General features: G+C 39.7%; 1 protein-coding gene across 2 annotated transcripts in view; it reads left to right on the forward strand.

Annotated features, from left to right (window-relative positions):
* Positions 1-13,138, forward strand: part of GLI3 (GLI family zinc finger 3) — a 245,694-nt gene that overhangs the window by 82,465 nt on the left and 150,091 nt on the right. For both annotated transcript variants that reach the window (XM_083577565.1, XM_083577564.1), the window contains exon 3: positions 11,376-11,618. In XM_083577565.1, the coding sequence (XP_083433691.1) occupies positions 11,376-11,618 (243 nt within the window). The remainder of the gene's footprint in view (positions 1-11,375; positions 11,619-13,138) is intronic.

Raw genomic sequence — 13,138 nt, forward strand, 5'->3', positions numbered from 1 at the left:
GTCATATACAAAATAACTTGAATTATGGTCTCAAATCCAGAGTTGAGGTTTTAATTGAAGAGAGTCCAACCTTTCACTAGCTTTTAGGAATTTGACCCTCCAGTTCCATTATGAACACATAGAACATGAGTTTCCTCTTCTCTGCACATGCATAGTTTTACACACTGCTATCACTGCCAACAAGTTTTTCCTAAAGTGAAAATCCTTAAATGCTGTAACTTTTGCTCATGAGTGTTGGTCCATCCCATTGATCATTTTTGCTGCCTGTTTCTGAAACCTTTCCACCCTCACAATACCCCTTTTATGGTATTGCCACCAGAACTGAACACAATATTCCAAGTGTGTTCACACCATCAATTTGTTTAATGGCTTTATAATATTGACCGTTTTATTTTCAATTGCTCCAGTGTACATAACTTTTCATTTGCATACATTGAAATGCATTTGCCATTTTAATGTCCTTATACTCTCTCTGGATAGATCCTTTTGGAACTCTGTTCAAATCCCCTTTTGCTTTTTGCCATCCTGAACAATTTGATATCACCAGAAAACTTTGGCACTTCACTACTCTCCCTGCAGCTCAAATAATTTTGAAAACGTTAAAAGCTTCAGTCCTAATACAGCCCTTGGGGCACTCACTTGGCGAACAGTTTACTCCTAGTCTACACACCCTGTAGTGTGTAAGGCTTGTCCCCTTATCCCGTAGCTTCTAAGTTTACTCTAGAGCCTTTGGTGAGGGACCTTATCAAAAGCTTTTTGAAAGTATGCAACACATTCTGGATTATCCCTCTCCACATGCTTGTTGACACTTTCAAATAACTCTAAAAGGTTGTTTTGAGAGACTTGCCTTTCTTGAAGCCACGCTGGTTCTTCTTCAGCCTCTTATTATTTTGCATGCTGGGTAATGCCTTCAATAAAGCTGCTTGGTTTTCCCAGAGTAGGCATTAAGCTTCCTGGCCTGTACTTTCCTAGATGCCCTTAGATCCCATTTTTAAAAACTGGTGTTACATTGTCCATTTCCTGGTCTTCAGGTATGAAAACTGATCTTTGTGACATGTTACACGTTTTTCTTAGGAGATCAGCAATTTCACATTTGAATTCCTTAGCATCTCTGAGGTGGATGCAAGGCCTAGAATATCGTCTTTTGTCAGCAAGGCCTAGAATATCATCATCTTTTGTCACCTTTCTTTGCCTCAGTTCCTCAGACTCTCTTCCTGTAATATTCATGCATAGGGATCTGCATTACATTCTTCTAAGTGAAGACAAATTCAAAGAATTCATCTTCTCTGCAATCTCAGTTTTTCTTCCCTTATCTCACCTTTGACTCCTTTTTGCCCAGAGGTCTGTCTCCATTGCTAGTTCCCTGCTTCTAATGTGTTTGAACACCATTTTGTTGGTATTAATGTTTTTCATGATATGTTGATCAATTCTTTTCCTCTCTTATTGTCTACTTTACTTTGTTTTTGCCACTTTTTGGCCCTCTTTTTTGTTTCATTTGGGCAAGACTTTCGTTTGCAGAAGGAACTCTTCTTGCTTCTAACTTCTTACTTGACTCTGCTCATTAAGCATGCTGGTATCCTAGTGGCCTTTGTGGAAACTTTTAATGGTATACATTACTGCTAAGCTTCTACTATTGTAGTTTTGAATAATCCCCAATCATCCTGGAGAGAGTTAACCCTCTTCCCTTTTCAACTTCCGTTTTATGCGTCCTCTCGTTTTTGAGATTTTTTTTCTTTCAAATCCAGTTTTTTGTTTTTCTATGCTATTTTCACTAATACATGCATTTTTGTGTACACTTTCACCAGATATATTCATTTTGTACACAATATTTGATTGAAGAAGTGGACCACAAAATTCAGAGTAGTGTGAGTTGAAGGATAGCTGTATTTTGTGGCTTGTGTGTTATTTTGAAATGTGCCACTTAGGTAGTTTTGTATTTAAAATGTGAAGCAAAGAGAATTCCACTCCATCCCTACTCAGAAGAAGTGTCGCCATAGCCCTCAAATTAGCACTTTCCAAATACATACATGTAAGATATGGGTTCATACAAGCAGATCTGGCACCTCTGTGGATAATACGGCTGGTGATCCATATTTGATGTCCTCCCATTTGAATTATTGGACTGCATTGTACATGAGGCTGCATTTGAAGATGGTCCAGAAACTTTAGCAGGTACAAAATACAGTAGTGTGGGCTAGTGGAGTGTTAACAAAGCATTAGGAATACATCATGCTAATCATTTCTCACCTTCACTGGCTTTCAATTCATTTCCAGCACTGATTTTGATCTATAAAATCCTACCTGGCTTGGGATTTGCTACCTGGTGGAACATCTGCTCCCAGATGTACTTGCCCATAATTTAAAGTCCCCTATGGAGGCCCTTCTGCAAATGCAAGAGAGGACCTTTTTGGGGGTCTCCTCTCACACCCCAGGCTATGCAATGTATCTTAGCCTAACACCAGAAAGACTTCCGTATTCCCCCAGGCCTTTTAAGATCATGCTTCACTCCCTGTGGTACGGTTGGTGGTTTTAGTTCCTGCATTTTGATGGTTGCTTTTATTTCTTTTTAGGTCCTGTGATTTATATTGTATTTTGCTTGTGGTTTTGTAATTGGGGTATTTATGCTTGATTGGATTTTTTGGTCTTATTGCAGATTTTTATTGTATTATTGTGGCTTTAAATCCAATATGATGCCTGGAATATTTTTTTAATACAACACCTAATAAGCATTAAATAAATATGTTAAGCTTTGCAGCTCTAGAAGATAATTGATTTAAAGTAAAGTTCTTCAGTCATCCAAACTTTGTCAAGTTTTGGTGCTGTGGTGCAGGTAAGGATGGCCCCATGATCTGTAGATGAAGCACGGTATACAGGTTTCATATAGAAATAAATAAACAAAACAAAAAACTAAGACCTTTGGCACAAGAAGCCCGTCTTCTTATGAATAGACAAGGGGTATGCTCTCTTGTGGAGCTCCTGCTAGTTTCAGTGGGGCTTGAGCATTAGATTGCATATTTACTTTGCTGCCTTTAATTCTACTCAAAATCTGTCTGAAGATTACTATGTCACCGTTCCTTGTAGTGAAGCTCTCTCAGGGCCCATAATTCTCAGAATATCTTTTAACAGTTGAGCACTAAGTTCAGAAATTTTCAGCTTGATCATGCTGTGTGTATTTGAACTTTAAAAAACAAACCCAAACTTGAATAGCAGCAATAGTGCACACACACATTGTGAGGCATATTCCACTTGACCTGTGCACTCCACGTGGGAGCAAATTTAGGGAACTATGCACTGTGAGAAGGCATGCATCCATTAAGCCCAGGAGAAGTGGTAGGAAACCCCAGGTCCATTTACACACAAGATAAACTGGGACACATCTAAAGGTAATAGGACTGCACTCTCTGCCCCTACCCATCCCCTCTACCTCTGTGAGCTCATAATAATGTTTGAATATTGTGCACATTGAGAAAATACCCATATGTATGCCATTTAGACTAATAGAGACTAGGAGTGAGTGGATGTGATCAGAAGTTTACTGCATGTTTGAACACGTATGAACATGAACCTTTTTCTGAATGTGGGGTGTTCCTCACAAGGGGGGATACCTGAGACCATGCCCACATATTCTCTCCCTCCCTCCCTCCCTCTCTCTCTGTTACACATCCACTCACCTACAAAACAATCACACATTCTCACAAATCTTTCCCTTGAGAATCATTCTGCTATGAAGTATTATGATTTATTTATTTTGAATGGCCTGGCGATGTGCCTGGTGTTGTACAAACAATACATCTTGAAAGGGTCTTGCCAGAAAGGGACTGACAACCTAGGTTTTGGTAGAGAGAGTATCACCGAATGAAAGAAACAGGTTACATTTATAATTGCAGTAAAGACTCCTAAAGGGCTGGATAATCTTGGGAGAAAAGGAGCTTATGGAAAAGCTACACGGAAAAAAGATAGGCTTTAAAAAAAGATTTGAAGATAGAAATTGAGGAGGCGTTGCAGATGTGATCTAGAAGGGAGTTCAATTGTAAGAGAGTATTTCAGCCTCTTTGTACACTTGTGAAATTAAAGAATGAGCACAACTGGAAATGCAGTGTGTTCAGTACATGAGACTATTAAATTTAGGGGATATATTATCCAATAAAACGTTTCTAACTCAGTTTGGGGACCTTTCCTCTACATAATGTTAATTTGCACCCCGACACTGTTGTCATCAGTGGCCATGTTTCTGCTCACTTATGAGAATTTATGATTATAAGCTAGTATACATGTAACTTGTTCCTTGAAATTCAGCAAGAATATCTATCATTCCCTGTTCTCATATAGCAGTCAGTATGAGGATCAGGTTCAGTGCCTGAATGTCTCCCATTTGTTTCTTAGTCTACATTTCCCCCTATTTTTCTTTCTTTCATAGTCACAACTATTTAAAACTGTTCTGGGAAAGAAAAGCAAAATATAAGCTCCCCACCCCTAGAATTATCAAGGTGTGAAAATAAAAGATAGTGAAGGCATTGTGTATTTACAATCCACAGAGTGCCAAAAAAGTATTAGAAATTACTGATAAGTTGAAAATCCATTACAAGGAAGAATATGCGTCTATACATTCTAATATTGTTCGTTCAGATAGTATAGACTGGCTGTAAGGTGCAAAATGTTTGTACAATACTCAAGCACCTCATATAAATAAAGTTCAATGTTTGCTATCTAACCCACTGTGATAATTTTGATTCATGTGCTCATGATGGGCTGGGAATCTGGTTTGTGAATGCCTTCTTGTGTCTATATTCTGAAAGCGCTTGGTTTAAGAATATCTTCATAAAAGGTAAACATTCATGAAGAAGCCTTCCTAGAAACTTTGCTTCTTACAGTAAACCAAATTTTACAGCCAGATCATTTGCATGCTTGCTTGGAAAATAAGCCCCATTGATTTCAACAGATCTTATTTCCATGTATAAGATAGGGGGCACTAATCACTCTAGAGTTTGTTTATAAGGTCTACAGGTCCGTTTTGCTACCAGAAAGAAAAGTTACAGTCAGTTTCAGCAAACTCTTAGAAGGGACAAAAATGAGTCATCAGAGTACATGGGAAGCCAGACACACAGTCAATGGGTCTATGGCTCTATTACATAATTCAAAAGTGAAGTACCTGGTCTCCAAAATGTAGACCTCTTCTTACATGCAGGAAAATTATTCCCCATTAGTTGTATATTATTCTATTAAGCATTTTAGCACTGAAGTCTTTGGGGGCGGGGGAGGCAAGGATGAACATCGCTCATAAGTGCTACTTTGCTAGGAGAGACTGCTATTCTGCCTTCATTTGGATAATTTAATGATGGTGAGTTTCCTTAGTAAACTAAATTTAGAGAACTAGAATGCTTATCTTATATCCAGACCTTGAACATAAAAGGCATTTTATACCAGCAATTGTTCATTTAATGAGCAATTGCTGAGTGCAGGCCGGTTAAGGGATTGAGCTATATGCACCATTATTGCGAGAAGTATTCCGAAATACCAGAAATAGGACGTAAGCTCTGATCAGGGAGACTGTGAGCACAATTACCTTCTTTTCAAATCCTTCTGTGACACTGCGGGAGGAAAAAGGACTTTGAAACTTGAAAGGATAGAGCTTGCTTTCAACCTCAAAAGCTAGGAGGAAAGGGCTCTGAAATTTGCTCAGTATTCCCAATTCACCATTAGCCTGTTTCTTCCTTTAGCCTCAAGGCATTCTCCGCTTTTTGAAAAGATGTTAAGAAATTCAGTCACAATAGAGAGCCTAGTTTTGAACATGTTTCACTCGGTCCATTGAGGTCTGGTCTTCAGCCTTTGTGTGGGGTGAATTGAGCTGAGCAGCAAGCTGGATGGGGAGAGGTGAATGAGCAGTCTCTACGCAAGTCACCAATTCTGGCAAAAGAAAAGATTACCCTTTCCTTAAGAAGATGATGATGAAGAAGAAATTTACAATATGCATTCCTGTACAAGCCTGCCGGTGGCAATCTGCGGAGCAGGGATCGCGCTTAAGTCAATACGGAGCACTTTGGTTTATAGCAACTCTTGTTAAGTTTGCCTTGTAATTGAAGATGCTGTTGACCTTGCTCGAAGACCGTTTGTAAAACCGTTTATTTAGCATAAACTGAAATAATAAACCCTCCTTCTCTTAGGGCTGATTGTGATAGGGTGACATTAGTTTGATTTAATGATTAGCCGCCTGACCCCTCAGCTTGAGAGAGCAGCTTGAATAGGGAGAGTTCACTACCAAGCACACAGGAAGAATACTAATGAGCTTGTTAAATTTAGCATGGCACCAACCAATTTTAATTCCTCTAATGGGAGAAGCGCTGCCTCTGAGAGAGAGGGTGGGAGACTGAGGGAGAGAGAGAGGGAGGCAAGGGGGGAGAAGAAGAGGGGAAAAGTGAGGAGAGAGGAATGTCCACACACCAGTAGCTAGAGAATTTCAGTCAAGATGAGAGGTTCCAGAGAGCAAGCCAAGATCTTTTCGATTGAGTTGTAAGTACCTTGTCTGTTTCTGTTTTTACAGGTAAAACAGCCTCCTTAAGTGCCTGCAATGCAATAATGTGAATAAATATATTATCCTGTACTCTAAGGCTTAGGAAATGGCTTGTTCATTTGACTTGAACTTTGGGGCATCCCCTCCCAGCCAAATAACTTGAGACACCTTCTTGAACTTATTTTTTAATCTGTGCCTTGGGGAAATGAGGAAGTTTTCGTTGTTTGAAATTGGGTTTTCCATGATGTTTTAAAGAAGCAGAAAAGTTTATTGGAGAAGCTGACTTTAGTGCATAAACGTGTCTCTGCTTCCCTTCTCTTGTAAGTGGGATAAGCAAAATTTAGACTTTCGAGGGGGTTGGGCAGGCATAGCTCTGGCGATGAGTATCTCTGCTGGTAAAATTCTCCAATTCTTGGTCTGTCTGAACAGCTGTATATAATTTACACAAATGATACATTTAATATATTCCTTGAAAGAACAAACACTTCAAACTGCGAAGTTTCTAGCTCACTTGATATGTTAGCTTTGCCTCATGTTCAGGGGAGTTGATGTGGCAAAAACACTCTGCATGTGCTCTTCTCTTAATCCAGCCTGCAGGTATAGAAAAAAGTCCCTGTCAAATATATATGCTATGGGACACCCCTGGTATTTTAAACAGCGTCCTGGATTGATCCCTGGAAACAGAAGGGGAGTACAAGTGGAATGATGGAAAGTGGTATAAAACTGAAGTTATCGCTGTATTATTTCTCTTGTCCTAGCCTAGAATAAACATGAAGAAATATGTGAAATAATGCTGCGTTTACAAATACAAAAAAACCCACCCTGTAACTTAAATGAATCTGGCCCTTTGACATTCTGGTGGTATTTGGCCTGTTGCAACTTCTCTTTTGGGGGTGGGGAAGCAAAATAGACTTTTGTCTTTTGATGGCAGACTACACAACATCTTAAACACAGGAAAAAGCAAGCAGTAACAGTTTTGTGTTTTTGGCTTCAAGTCTCGATTGGCAGATGCTGCCGAAGAAGTGGCTTGTTTGCTTACATTTTTGTTATAGACCTCCACTTGTTGCCATGGTGGACTGTCTGTTTCTGTCAATAATTTGGCCTGGCGCAGCTTGTCTGCACTGACTCTTAAATTTTATTGAACAATTCAGCTGAAATAGAACAAGATTAGACAGCTTTCACCTTTTGGCTTGCTGAAGTGGTTTTACCGTGGTTATAAGAGCATGCAGAATTATTGCACGGAAAGTTTTTCCTTTCAGCGTATAGAGAGTGCAATTTCAAACCACTTGGCTATTTGTATTCTGGAGTGTGTGTACTGTCAAGTTTTTCATCTGCCCTCATTGAAAAGGAACTTTGCAGTGCAGGGCATGAAGTAAACTCTTAACGAACGGTTTGTTCGTTGGAATTTCTCATTAATACAAAAATGTTGTGTTACACAAAAGGAGGGCAGGGGGGAGCAGAGGTGATTTGGGCTGGTAGCTGTCTGTGCATCACCAGTAAGTGGTGTTACTTTTGTGAAAGAAAAGTATTATTGACAGAATACCATATTTTTGTTAAAATCAAATATATTTTGCTCTTTTTTTTACCAACATAGTAAAGGCTTCAGGTTTCATCCATAAAGTGGGCTCATCTTTTTTAAAAACCATTACAGTTAAGAAGTGACTTAACACCTGAATATATTGTGAGGGACAGAACAAAACAAGCTGAACTCCCTCACATATGGTATTTTGTGGTGGCATATTTAATGTACAGTGTAATTTCACTCCATCTGCAAGCAGATTAATTTGACAGTAAATCCACTGCTGGACTTTACTCCCAAGGAAGTGTTAGATCACAGCCTTACAGGCAAGATGAAATCAGTGCCAAGTTATGACCCAATGTTTTACATTGTTAAGGAAACAGCACTGGACCTAATCACATCTAATATCTAAACATCCTAGTATTTCTCACACTTGTAAATTAAACACACAGATTGTTTATCTTGTGTTCCAGCCTAAATGTGTCTATATAAAGTGGCTGGAAGCAAAACAATAATGGGATATACTTTTAACAGATAGGGTTTGCACTGCACCTTCAAAAGATTGCAGTAGGCAGCAAGAGAATATAATTATAAAAGGTTTTACTGGAAGCAAAGTGTTCAGGGTTAGAGCTACCTGTTTCGTTTCCAAGTGTGTTTTTGGATATTTCAGTGCAATTGCACTATTCACAACTAATTTAACTGTAAAGTAGATTACAAAATGTCAATCAAGAATATGCAACAAATACCTGTGCATAGTGAAGCAAAATAGCAGGGGAAACCATGGGATTTTGCTTTACTCTCCAGGGCTGGCTTTCCCAAAATGCTGTGAAATACAGAGTTCCGTCTTCTTTAAAACTAGTGGAATTTAAAAGAAACTTGAATTTGTATTATAATATGAAGTTTGCAAGCATCTTAAGCTACGTTGCAATACTTAATGGACTTGTCACAGATCCTTTCCGTTGCTACTCCCAACATGGAACAAATTTGAAATAAATTTTAAGAATTTTACATTATAATATTTAAAGTAATGCAGAATTAGCCTATACAAAAGTGACTTCCTGATTCATTTTGCAGCAGTGTATTTAGCATGATTGCGAGGTTGTTGTAAAAGTGTGCAGTTGATACAAAACCACCCCATAGTTCTCTCCAACTTCTCTTTCTCTCCTTTTTCTTTCCCAAACACGAGATGCCTAAATGTCGTTAGGCAATTTGGTTTCCTCAGTATGCCAGAAACATTATTTTTGCTTGTGTGCATACTTTAATCTTCCAATATGAGGACTTTGTGTTTGGAAGTTTTGGCTATTACACATACTTTGAATTTATTTACAGGCCTCCTTTGATTGATTTTACCCATTCAGAACAAATAAATGGGAGTCGGGGCATTTCATGCACGACAGAGAGTTAAACACAGCTTTGCCACAGGTTGTTCTCTCACCCAGAAGCTGCAGCTTATCACAGCTCCCTGAGTGTATCTGTATGGCAGCACATGTTTGCAAATGTATTTGTTGTGTTCACACTTTTCATTTTAGTTATGTGTCTAAAACATCTTAGACTAAAACATCCAAAACTATTATTTGAACTCCGCTCCTTGGGGTTGATACAAAAAGTATTCAGAACCATCAGAAATACTTTAGAAAACAGCTTTTGCAGGTCAGGACAGTGTTTTACAGAAATGATGGCTGCCCACTTGCATTAATCCTCTTTCCTTAAACTTTGCTCTGAGATGTGCTGTGGGTGGTTGGAAAGCACTGTGACAGGCAGGTTTCTTGTCTCAGGTATGGAAGCAATTCTTGTTTTCATTTAAATGCATGCACATTTCATTTGTCCCATCTGAGAGAATCCTCCGTGGGCCCCCACCCCCATGTCAGTTCAGAGCCTTTATGTTGTGAATTTCATGGACTGGGCTGGTGACATCTCCTGGGATGCTGCAGGCACCTGGTTTTATCCCAGAGAACGCTCTTCGTATATGGAGTGGCTGGTTGTCCATAGACTGGCTCACGGGACACTTCAGGAACAGGTCAGGTGAGAGAGAGGCCATTGTGTTTTAAAGGTGCATCCTGCTTGCTTATTCAGGTGAATGAGCTAAAACAGCTGCCTCAGCCGATTCCTTAGAGACACAGTTAAGAAGTCTGTGTTGTGCTCAGGAATTTCTGTTGTTGTACAAGTCAGCAGATAAATCTCTTCCCCTTCACATTTCTTTCTTTTCTCCCTCTTGAGTTTTGTAGTGTGGATTTTTATGGCTAAGTGAACAATCATAATGCAGTTCTTCCTGCTTCTTAACATTTTCTAAATTGGTAAATGTGTTGTATTGAAGAATGTATTTCTAAGAGAATGTATTTCTAAGAGAAAGAACAACTACACCTTGGACTGAGCCTTTTTTCAAGTACATAATCATTTTGACATTCTACTAATAATTGTATATTAAAATATCCTAAACCACTCATAAGAATCAAGACAACCACTCAAATAGATTTGTAGTTCCATTGAAATACATACACCTCTGAAGGTCTGGGCAATCACTCTTCCTCCTGCTCTTCCTTATCATGATTCTGTCATTCCCTGAGGGGCTATTCTAGGGCATTTGGGGTGCAGTTATTAGAGCTAAAAGTTTAAAATGTCAAATAGATGTGTGCATTTGATGATTCAGATAGACTATGCTGTTCATGTTGTGTACACGCAACAGATCTATAGATAACATTTTAAACTTTTGGTTCAGACTGTTGTACTTCTCTGCACCCAGGTATGCTCTGTGTAATTACCAGAGGCTCCAGGTCTTTTAGGGGCCCTTTGTGGCTTAATTTTAATAACTGAGATCTCCGTTTAACGGCGAGGAGCCTTTCTCTTATCAGCAGTTCATCTGTGGAGGCATAAAGGAGCATGCTAGCCAATACAAAGCACCAGTGGGTGGCTAGACTTGATTTAGTTTCTGCTAGCAGAGTTCATCTTTTTGTGATTCGTGACAAATTGTTTTTTTCCTCCCGGTCAAGCAGCCAAAACTTCCAAGCCTTCTTGTCCCAGAGGAAAGAAAATAGCAAGCCAGTGTCCATTTCTGCACGATTAATGGCCCCTCTAGTAAATGCATCAGCGAACGGGGTGATGATGATCTACTGCACAACTGCCACTCGCACTGAGTGGCTTGCGTTCCCCTCTCCCTCCTCCTCCAACCTGCATCCAGGGACATCTTTCATAACCACACATGTGTCTCTGGTCCTGTGAACTTACATTGTGGCGCAGATCGTGCTCAGCGGAAGAGGAAACTTTAAAAACTTTGATCGCTTGCAGCAGCTGAGCTTAAAATTTCTCTTCCCCCTCCCAAACCTCTGTCTCTCTCTTTTCCCCCCTCCCTAGAGGATGAAAGTCCTGGGCAGACGTATCACAGAGAGAGAAGAAACGCAATCACAATGCAGCCACAGGGCGGGCAAGGCCTCAGTAAAATCAGCGAGGAGCCTTCGACATCCAGCGAGGAAAGGGCCTCACTAATCAAGAAGGAGATACATGGATCTATACCCCACCTTCCTGAACCATCCGTACCTTACCGTGGGACAGTCTTTGCCATGGACCCCAGGAACGGCTATATGGATCCTCCTTACCGTAAGTATTTAATTCAAGTTGATTTTTAGGAAGCAAAGTCAGGACAGTCACCTTCCATAGCATTCAACATGGTTTTGAGAAGGATTGCATGAATAAGACTTTTAAAAACACTCTTCTGTTTATTGAGAAACTTGGCAGGAGCGGGGAGCTGGGAGTCAGAAAGAGAAGGAACTGTCCCCCAGAGCAGTTAACTGCATGCCCTTAAAGTTAACAAGAAGCACAGCCCCCCAGAAATCCCATTGAAATTAATGGAGTTTTGATACCTCCTGCTGTTACAGCACTCGTTTCCCTGAGGCTCACACAGGAGCCTTTGCAAAGAAGAACAGCCCAACTGTTGCTGCTAGTTGCATTTTGTTACAGATAAAGTAGAATTTGGGTGTGGTGATGGGTTGGGGAGGAAGAAATGTTAAGAGAAGGAGCAGGGTGATGAACTATTTTGCAAAATTAGACAAGTATTCTTTGTGGTCTTATCTTTTATCACCAGTATCACAAGCAGCTGAAATAAGGCTGCAGGCATGATCATCTGCTTTGCTCCCAGATGCAATATATAGCTAGAGAGTGAGAGAACATGAATGAGTTTCAGCCTTGGAATTCCTCATCAGGCATTGATACTAAAAAGTAAAAAATCAAGTGACGCTTTGACGCAGATGTGCAAACAGATTTCTCCACAGGCAGAGTATGGGGGAGTTTCAAGCAAATTTTTCATCTGTTTCTAGTTTTTTAAAGAGGAGGGAGAAAATCACTTAGCTGTGTTTTAATGAAGCACATCTTGAGGTGTCGGTCTGTGCCTTTTGATTATAGATTTATCATCTAGTCAGGGTGTGTGCTTGCCATTTAACCTTTCAGTTTCTCATACCAGATGGGAGACTTAAGACCCCTTAAAAAGGACCACTGAGGGTCTTGCCACACTCCTCCCCCCACACTCCTTCATTCAGAAATGTTAGTGTTTCGAGGCAAAAGGTCATTAGCCAGATGACTGATTAGTGAGGACAGCTGATTAGTGCATGGGTTTTTTGTGGTAAAGAGAGTGCAGGGGAGAAAAGCTAATTTTATCCCTTCATTAGTTGGGTTAGCAGCAAAGGAGAATGTTCACTCATCAGGGTACAGATCAAAGTGTGTCTTACATACAAACGTTAAGTCTCACCAGGATAGCCTGTCTTTAAAACAGAGTCTGACAATAAAAGATGGAAGTTGATAATATAGATGTAGGTTGGATAAAAAAAGGGACACTAGTTTTCTTTGGCATTCAAGGAAAAAGTTTAGATGCCACAGAGGTTTTCATATTATTTATCCTGGCTGTGCTCTTAGTGCACAGTGGATTTGTGAACATGCCAGAGGTATGTTTTGTTTTTTGTTTTACTTTTCAGTTCTTCCACACCAAATCTTTTCAAATGCTTTTAAAGTTCCCCCTAGTTTGAAAAGTCTTTGAGAGGATTTACCATGAAAAACTTTGAAAGCCTGAAAGTCTAGAAAACCTATGTTCTAGTATTAATACGTGATTTAAAAATTTTTGTTAGGTT

This window comes from Podarcis filfolensis, assembly GCF_964270895.1.
Source record: "Podarcis filfolensis genome assembly, chromosome: 12".
NCBI classification, from domain to species: Eukaryota; Metazoa; Chordata; class Lepidosauria; order Squamata; family Lacertidae; genus Podarcis; species Podarcis filfolensis.